Genomic DNA, 8,849 nt, shown 5'->3' on the forward strand with positions numbered 1-8,849 from the left:
GTACCACGTCTTCTGTGGGGATATTCTTAGAGGTGTGCAGGCGTCAGAAGCAGAAGTACAAGTGGGGTATGCGTGAGGAGGAGGGAAGAGGAAGAAGGAGGGGGAGAACCAGAGCAGTGTGCAGAGGAGCAGTGAGGAAGTAACAGCAAGGAAGCTGTGCTCTGGACGGAGGGGAAGACCAAGCCTGGCGGGTGCTCCTGGGAGGGCTTTTGTCTGGCAGTGAAAATATTTTTAATTTTCTCCATACTGTGTGCCTTAAGTGAAGAAGTCATTTTTTATTATTATTAAATACTGACTATTGTAAGAATTGCTTTACAGTGTGCTCAGTTCATACTTGGTCCTTTGGTGTCTTTGTTCCGACAGACGTAGTTCCTTTCCTTTCCAGCTTTCTGAGAAACTGCTCCTCCTTACTCCCCTGCAGGTGCTTCCTCCTGTACCCTTCCATCCTCACTGCCTGCCTGCCTGCCTGCGGCTCTCACAGCCCTTTGAGCTTAGCCTTTGTTCTTAGCCTTAGGCAGGTCTCTGGGCTGGCAAGATGACTCAGCAATAAAGATGCTCCTACAACCCAGTGACCTGAGTGTGATCCATCCCTGGGACCCACATGCTTTAAGGAAAAAAAACCAACTCCTCAAAGTTGTCCTCTCACCTACACACACACACACACACACACACACACACACACACACACACACGTAATAAAAATTATCAGGGCCCAGAAAACTTTTGCATATGTAAGTTACTATAAATAGCTAAATAGAACCTGAAAATGTTTCTAAATATTTTAAGTAATTATATACTAGCATAAATAATATTTTTATAAAAAATGCTACTTTTTCAAACAAAACCGTCCAGTGGGAATGGGAATGTTTTAACATATCTTTATGATTGTCTTCATAGAAGACTGCTGGGTCCCCAGTTGCTCCTTCCCTCACATCTCCTGAGACAACACACATACATGTAGCTCTGGGCACTCCGTGAATGAAGGAGAGAAGGCACAGACCACCATCATGTCCTGCAGAGTGCAGTTCAGGACACATGGGTCCCCTGTACAGGGGCCCCACAGCCTTTGAGGAGAGCTGCATTAGTGGGTGGGGGAGGTATCACTCCTCTAGTCTGACAGCATCCTGTGGGACCTCTTCAAGGAGACAGATGCTGTCTCCTTTCCAGAGAAAAGATGGTCTCGCCTCTCTCTGTGCCTGGGTTCTAGCCTTTCCTGTGGTCTGATTGTAAACTCTCTTGACGCTGCTTCTTTCTTCCCCTGTTTCTTTTTTCTAATCTGTACTTTTAATTGTTCATTTGTTAGCGTTTCTACAGTCTAAAGCAGCTGGTCCCTTAAAGCCCAGTACTAGAAACTGAACTTAAGTCTCCCGTCCTGATTTCCCTGGGGTCCAGCGAACCCACAGCTTCTGTTGAGGTTCATTGCAAATCTGTGTTATCCCCCCACCCCCCATTTTAAGAACATTTCTTTCTCTGAATTAAAATTGGACAGGAACTTCCAATTTTGTCAAATAATTTGAGACAGGTTCCTTTATTGTACCTTAAAGACTTTGTTTTGTTTTTGCAGTCTGTCTTTGTTTCTTCTTTATCTCTTCTAAGAGGAATTCTTTCTAGAAGGTGCTTTTACCTTAAATAAAACAACTTGAAATTACTAAACACAAATGCTCAGATGACTTCTACAACCTGAAATTGTTCTTTTAAATATAAACAGTAAATTAATGTTGCTAAAAATTTCTAAGCTAATTACAGAATTATTCATGAACTCATAGCTTTTGTTAAACTGTTAGGTCGATTTTTTAAGACCCTAGAATTGTGATAACTTTTACATTATTAGTATACATATGTGTTTCCTAAGCTGATGTTTATTATGTATTTCCCCTTCTTATTTGAATTCTTAAATTTTTTTTTTCTGTCTTCACAGTCACAAACTCGCAGAACCCCAAGTCTCTCGAGTCTCAATTCCCAGGACTCCAGTATTGAAATTTCAAAGCTTACTGATAAGGTGCAGGCCGAGTATAGAGATGCCTATAGAGAGTACATTGCTCAGATGTCCCAGTTAGAAGGGGGCACAGGGTCGTCAACAATAAGCGGCAGATCTTCTCCACACAGCACATACTACATAGGTCAGAGTTCTTCAGGGGGCTCCATTCATTCTAATCTAGAACAAGAAAGGGGGAAGGAGAATGAGCTAAAGCAGGAGGAGGGGCGGAAGTCATTTTTAATGAAGAGGGGGGATGTCCTAGATTACTCCTCATCAGGGGTGTCCACTAATGAGGCCTCACCCCTGGACCCCATTACTGAGGAAGATGAGAAATCCGACCAGTCAGGTAGTAAGCTGCTCCCAGGCAAGAAGTCTTCAGAACGGCCTAGTCTCTTCCAGACAGACTTGAAGCTTAAGGGAAGTGGTCTGCGCTACCAGAAACTGCCCAGTGATGAAGATGAGTCTGGGACAGAAGAGTCAGATAATACCCCACTGCTCAAAGATGATAAGGATAAAAAGGCCGAAGGCAAAGCAGAGAGAGTGGCTAAGTCTCCAGAGCACAGCGTCGAGCCTATCAGAACATTCATCAAAGCAAAAGAGTATTTGTCGGACGCCCTCCTCGACAAGAAAGATTCCTCCGATTCGGGAGTGAGGTCCAATGAGAGTTCTCCCAACCACTCTCTCCACAATGAGGCAGCGGATGACTCCCAGCTGGAAAAGGCGAATCTCATCGAGCTTGAAGATGAGGGCCACAGTGGGAAGCGAGGGATGCCACACAGTCTGAGTGGCCTGCAAGATCCTGTCATAGCTCGGATGTCCATTTGCTCGGAAGACAAGAAAAGCCCCTCTGAGTGCAGCCTGATCGCTAGCAGCCCTGAAGAAAGCTGGCCTTCGTGCCAGAAGGCCTACAATCTAAACCGAACACCCAGCACTGTGACTCTGAACAACAACACTGCGCCCACCAACAGAGCCAATCAGAACTTTGATGAGATAGAGGGAGTCAGGGAAACATCCCAGGTCATTTTGAGGCCTGGGCCCAGTCCCAACCCAACTGCTGTGCAGAATGAAAACCTGAAGAGCATGGCGCACAAGCGAAGCCAGCGCTCCAGTTACACCAGGCTCTCGAAAGATGCGTCTGAGCTGCATGCAGCCTCCTCAGATAGCACGGGCTTTGGGGAAGAGAGAGAAAGCATTCTCTGAGGAAGAGAGAAGTGAAGTAGCGTTGTCCTACCTGAGGACAAGAGTGTCATAAGCTTTGAGTTGACCCATCCTCATTACTCATCGTGTTTATGCATCACAGACACCTGATAGGTGGCAGGCACTGGGGAAGCAGACGGGAAAGCCTGACAGGACGGTCACCAGTCATCTCCATTGTCACCGTCACCACAGGCACTTTAACGTCTCACTACCACTGCTGTGCCCTTTCCTGACGCACAGCTCTGCAGAGATGAGATCAGGCTGAATACAGAGAGAGGTCGGAAATGTATTTAAATTGAAAGGGCTTAAGTCACAAGGAAATAAACCCAGAGATCTCCTTTATAAACTATTCATGTAACATTTGAGGGGAGATATAGTATTAGATGAAGCAGAAACCAATTTCACTGGTAGTGTTTAATCTTGGTGCAGATTTATAGGTTTTAGAGTAGCCCAGAAACTAAAAGTGAATACCTAGCAAATGGATAGCCAGTGTTCTGTATAAGAATCATTGCTTTTAAGAGGTCTTAAAATTTAAGTAGAAAATACATACTAAAGAGGGCGTAAAAGTTGATGATTAAGTGAGTTAGCAGAGCCCAAAGCAGTGGCCTGGGCCATGGTGAGTCGTTAGCAGAGGAGTTGGAGGAGGGCAGTGTATTCCTGGGATACTCTTTCCAACCCAGCCCTGGCTTCCGACACCACCCACCTGTGCCCTCAAAACCATCTTAGTCTGTTCTGCAGCTACTAAGTAATGCTCATGGCTAAAGAAAAGTTAGTGGTACTGGTGATGAAACGCAGGACCTCACAGATCTAAGTCCTCTAGTGACTAGCTACGTCCCCAGCCCCAAGTGCTAGGCCTTTCCTTCCTCCAGAGATTTGGGAAGACATTAAAGGAGTTAGTGACGGTGGTACTAGACAAATGACAGTATTTAGTTTGCTAACATTAAATCACTGCCTCTGTACTGCAATTATTTAACGTATCTGTTCCTAAATCAGCATTTTAGTTCTGGGGAGGGGGGTGGATTATAAAAATGGAGGCATGGTTTTAAAAAGGAATTTGAAAGCATACAACAAAGCAAGAATAGAGGCGGAGCTGGTGTGACCTTGACACTTTTATTATTCTTAGCAGAGCTAGGAGAATGACCACATACATTTAGGCTAGAGGTGTGCCTGTCTTCATCCTGCATTGAAACTGTTTGTCATTTGATCATAGTGTGTTTACGTAGATCAGCTCTAGTGGTGTGTCCTGAGCCATGGGTAGAATTGTAGATGGTAAGGTTGCAGGCTTAGTGCTCAGTGAGATGTCCATCACTGACTGGACCTGTGTGGTTCACTTGACACTGTGCTCATAGCTGCTCCGTGTCCCACTGCCTTGCTGTTTGAGTGTAATTGAGCATTTTCATGAAGTGCATATGTTGCATGATCTTTAACAGGTATTTTTAAACATTAAAAACAGCACGATGTTACTGACATTATGCAATATCATGTGATGGGTACTTGAGAGGCAGTTTGGTTTCTTTCCAGGTGAGTAGTTATAGCTCACGGTCATGGGAGCCCTTTATTCACACTGTCTGTGAAGTTAATGCTGGAGTGCCAAGTGCACACGGGGACTAGGAACAATAAAGAGTTGCATGCCATTCTGACTCACGGAGTTTTATTCACTATAGCAATGACAATTCCCATTCTGATTAAAAATTAAAACATGATCTGTGTGTCTGTTTTGTCCTATGACTGGAGTATGTAAAGACTTACATGTAGGTCATGAAATTTTCAGAATTTCCAGGCAGCCCTTATTGTCTTTCTGAGAGAGGTTGGCTCCGAAGCCACTGTGCCTGCTTTCTTGAAGCACAGCATCCCAGAGCACGTGGGCACCACAGCACTGAGAAGTCCATCTCTGTAGCTAGAGGCAGTGGTCCAGATCCCTGTAGAATAGCAGCTTATTATGTGTACGTTCTGGACGTTGCTCTCTCCTATTGACACAGAAAGTGACAGGCCAGATGGATCCCCGAGTCACCATTATTTCTGAGGCTGCATGTCAGTGTGTGTCTGTGTCTATAATGCATAGCTCAGTCTGATTTTCACACAGGAAAAACTGCTTTAAGCTGAATGAAACAATAGAAAAGTGAGCCAAGCTTAAACCCTGCCAATCTCAAAAACTCTGAGTCACTTGGCTCCACCTTCAGCTCTGTTGACATAGCATCCTAACACCAACACCGTGGCCTTCTGGAGGGTCATTTTCTGAGTACATCTGCAGCCCTGGCTGTCCTGGAACTCACTCACTCTGTAGACCAGGCTGACCTTGAACTCAGAGAGTCACCTGCCTCTGCTCCCCGGTGCCGGGATTAAAGGCGTGAGTCTACTTTCCCAGTGCTGGATGACTAAGACGTCTACACTGTGAATTGTAAGCCTCACTGAGCGTAGTGATTCTGCCTGTAATCCCAGTACTCAGGAGACAGAAGCAGGAGAATCAGGGGTTCAAGGTCAACCTCAGCTACATAGAGATTTTGAGACCCGCCTGAGCTGTGTGAGACCCTATCTCATAAAACTAAAAATGCAAATCTGAAGTATTTTCAATAAGAGAACTTGTTTTTGTGTGTTATTTTGTATAGGTTTTAAATATAGTCAGGATAATCTTAATTGCCTAACCAAAGTAATTTTAAGAGTTGTTTGTGCTTAAATAAGTACTCATCTCGAGAACTTAAGCTAATTCGCATGTTCTGGTGCTATAATAAAATAATCTGTGATCATGATTTTTTTCTTACTAATCATTAGAATTTTTTGAATGAAATTAAATCTTTCTTTTTTCTTTTGGCCTAGCTAAAGTATTAAATTTAAAAGGTTTTAAGACCACGTAATTTTTGGTTACACCAGGAATTCTCAGCCTCTTTAGAAATATCCCTGAATTAAAAAAAAAAATCCATGAATTCCTGGCAAACTCCTGAATAGATCAATGTACTTTCCAGGAAAAGAGAGCCTAGAGTCCCTTTTAATTTATGGGTGAATGACCTTGAAGGATTAGGTAGAAAGGAGGGTGCTATCAAATTAACATTTTTGGCAAATCTGTGCTATGGGTCCCATCCTACCTTATCCCCCGTCTTCTTTCCTGGGCTAAGTAGACACAGCAGAATGCAAGTGAATGGGGACCCCCTCGTGCTTGGGGCAGGTGAGCCCTCTGACGTGGCACCCTTGGGCACTCAAGCTGAAGTCTAGGCTGGAGTTACACAGTGAGCTGAGCACTAGAGATTTACCGATAGCAGTGAGCTGGCTCTGGACAGGGTTTAATTGGCTCATCGCTTGGCAAAGGTTGAGAATCCCTGGTTGAGACTAATTAAGTAGAAAGAGATTTAAAGTCTTACATAATGTTAAACCCTTTCCTGCCTAGGAAGAAAATGCCGCCCCTGTGCTAGATAGACAGCGGTTCAGAAGATCCAGTTTAAACTGAGGTATGTAAAAAACTAGTTTTCCAAGTAAGAAGTGTTTGGAACAGTTGCTAGTTAAGCACTGTCACCCACATGGTTGAAGAGTTTTTAAAGTAAACAATCAGCAAACCTTGCTGCTGTGAGATCCTGTGTCCTAGGACTGCCAAGGTACACCAATCCATGGCTTCCTCAGCATGAGCTGAGCAAGAGCAGTAGGCTTGCCAAAGTGGACTGGGGCCTGGGGGCAGCTCATGGGGCCTCAACCCTACCCAGAGCTAGGGGAAACTAAGGGATGCTGGCAGTAGGAGAAACGGTCTTAACCAGGGACGAGCACACCAGTTGTTCACCAGTACCAAACGGAGAGCCCTGAAAACATAAGTAACATGGAACAGACTGGACAGGTTATGTGTGTGTTTAGGAACATACATACCTGTATGTATGTAACAATAGTTAATGAAAAGCAGAGACCATGAGTCTGAAAGAGAGCAACGAGGGCTATGTGGAGGAGTTTGGAGGGAGGGAAGGACGGGAGGAGGATATATATTATGATCTCAATTAAAAAAAAAAAAAAGAAGTAGCAAACCACGGCTCTGGCCTCACGGCCCTCCGGCTGTTGGTGTAGGCAGGTGCTGTGGGTGAAAGGCTTTCCAAGGACATTCTGGAACTCGGAGCTGAAACCGTTTCTGCAAGGGGCCTCAGTGGCTGAAGGGTGGATGGGCACTGTGCTGGTCTCCCAGGAGAGTGAAACATTTTGAAAAGTGATGAGAGAGGTTGATCAAGAAGGATCGACCCCTTCTTGACTCAGGATAGGATCCCACCCCAAGTGACAGTCCCATGAGAAAGTCACAGGCTCTGTAGAATGCCAGGGGCTCACTCTCCCATGCTGCCATTGCCACCTAGGAGCACTGTGTCCAGCCCTAGCAAGGTCCAGCATTTGAAATCTGAAGTGTGGCCATCCACTGGTGTTTATTGCTTTTGTGCCTCTGTAAAAGGCCATCTGCATTCCCAGAAACAACAAAGGGTGGAATCTGAACTGAGGTAAAGACCAACAAAAGTTAGCAAAAAAAAAAAAAAAAAAAAACCCAAAACACACAACACAAAACATACAGTGCTTAACACTCTCATACCAAAACAAAATATTCTGAATCTGCCTGTGGGTGTGGCCTGTGGTCACTGACTGACAGGGAATACTCCCCAGTCCTTCCTCTGCAGCTAAAGATGTCCTCTGTAGAGTTATTTATTTTACTGCAGTCTAGCAAAGCATGGACTGGGCATATCAAAATGAATTACTAGCCTGTCAGGACGTGAGCGTGTGAACCCGTAGTCACAAAAGAGAATGTTCCCTGTATTATGTTAAGAAGCTGTTTGAGGCCCTTAAGGTCTCGCTGATTCGTGATCCTTTTCCGGTTTTATCGCATTTACATGTATTTACCTCCTTCTCTTTCAAGGCAACAAGGGCTCTAGAACCTTAGTATCTGCCCATAGACCAAGCAGCGCTTCTTTCTCATTCTCCTGACAATTCGGTTAATTTTCCCAGCTGGCTTCCTCACCACGTATAAGGGGGTGAAGAAGACACGGCCATCACTCTAGCCAGAGAAGAAATGTGTCACCTTAACCAGATGTATCTGTTCTCTGTAATTGTAGGATTTAAGTTAGGTTTTAAAGAAGTGTTACTTTTATGAGATTTTAGGCTAAAGCCCAATGTATAGAAAAAAATTGTAAATAACCCAGCCTCTCCTCTCATGTCCTGTAGCATATTCTTGGTCAGATAACTAATAAAACATAGATATTTTCAAAATTGTTACAGTTCTTACGCTTGCAAGTTGTATTTCTTAGAACTTTTAGAAGGCATGCTGTTTTTACTTAATGCAAATTAAACTTCTTTATTTTGAAAGAGATCATTTTCTTTTTGGAGTCTATGTTCTCTCCATGTTTTGCCCATGTTCTTTTCTGTCTTCTTTTGTCTGTTTTCTTGGAAGCTATATTCTATGCATCCTATCTTGCCACAAGACATTATTAGCACAGTACCTCAAGAAGACACGTCAACAAAACTTTTTAGAAAAACCTGATTTCAGACAACCCAGGACAGTAGGCAGCAGTGTCTGTAAGTGAGTAAGGCAGATCTAAACCAGGCCAGCAGAACTACCAGAGTCTCTATGTGCCCTGCTGCCCCACACCTTCACCACAGTTCTCATAGGCCTGCCTTCTCCCATTTTTATACCTGCCCTGTCACCTGTCTGGCATTAGTAAAATTCTCT

At 44.2% G+C, this 8,849-nt stretch overlaps 1 protein-coding gene across 18 annotated transcripts in view; it reads left to right on the forward strand.

Annotated features, from left to right (window-relative positions):
• Kidins220 (kinase D-interacting substrate 220) overlaps positions 1–8,489 on the forward strand; it is an 88,250-nt gene extending 79,761 nt beyond the window's left edge. For 13 of the 18 annotated variants that reach the window (XM_006515258.4, XM_006515250.4, XM_006515251.4 and 10 more), the window contains 2 exons: positions 1,919–6,615; positions 8,040–8,400. In XM_006515258.4, coding sequence (XP_006515321.1) covers positions 1,919–3,178 — 1,260 coding nt within the window. In that variant the 3' untranslated portion in view covers positions 3,179–6,615; positions 8,040–8,400. Of the gene's footprint in view, positions 1–1,918; positions 6,616–8,039 lie in introns of those variants that run through there. The other 5 variants (XM_006515259.3, XM_006515260.4, XM_017315243.2 and 2 more) reach the window with 2 other exon arrangements.
• Positions 8,490–8,849: the final 360 nt, after the last annotated feature.

This window comes from Mus musculus, chromosome 12 (assembly GCF_000001635.26).
Source record: "Mus musculus strain C57BL/6J chromosome 12, GRCm38.p6 C57BL/6J".
Lineage (NCBI taxonomy): Eukaryota > Metazoa > Chordata > Mammalia > Rodentia > Muridae > Mus > Mus musculus.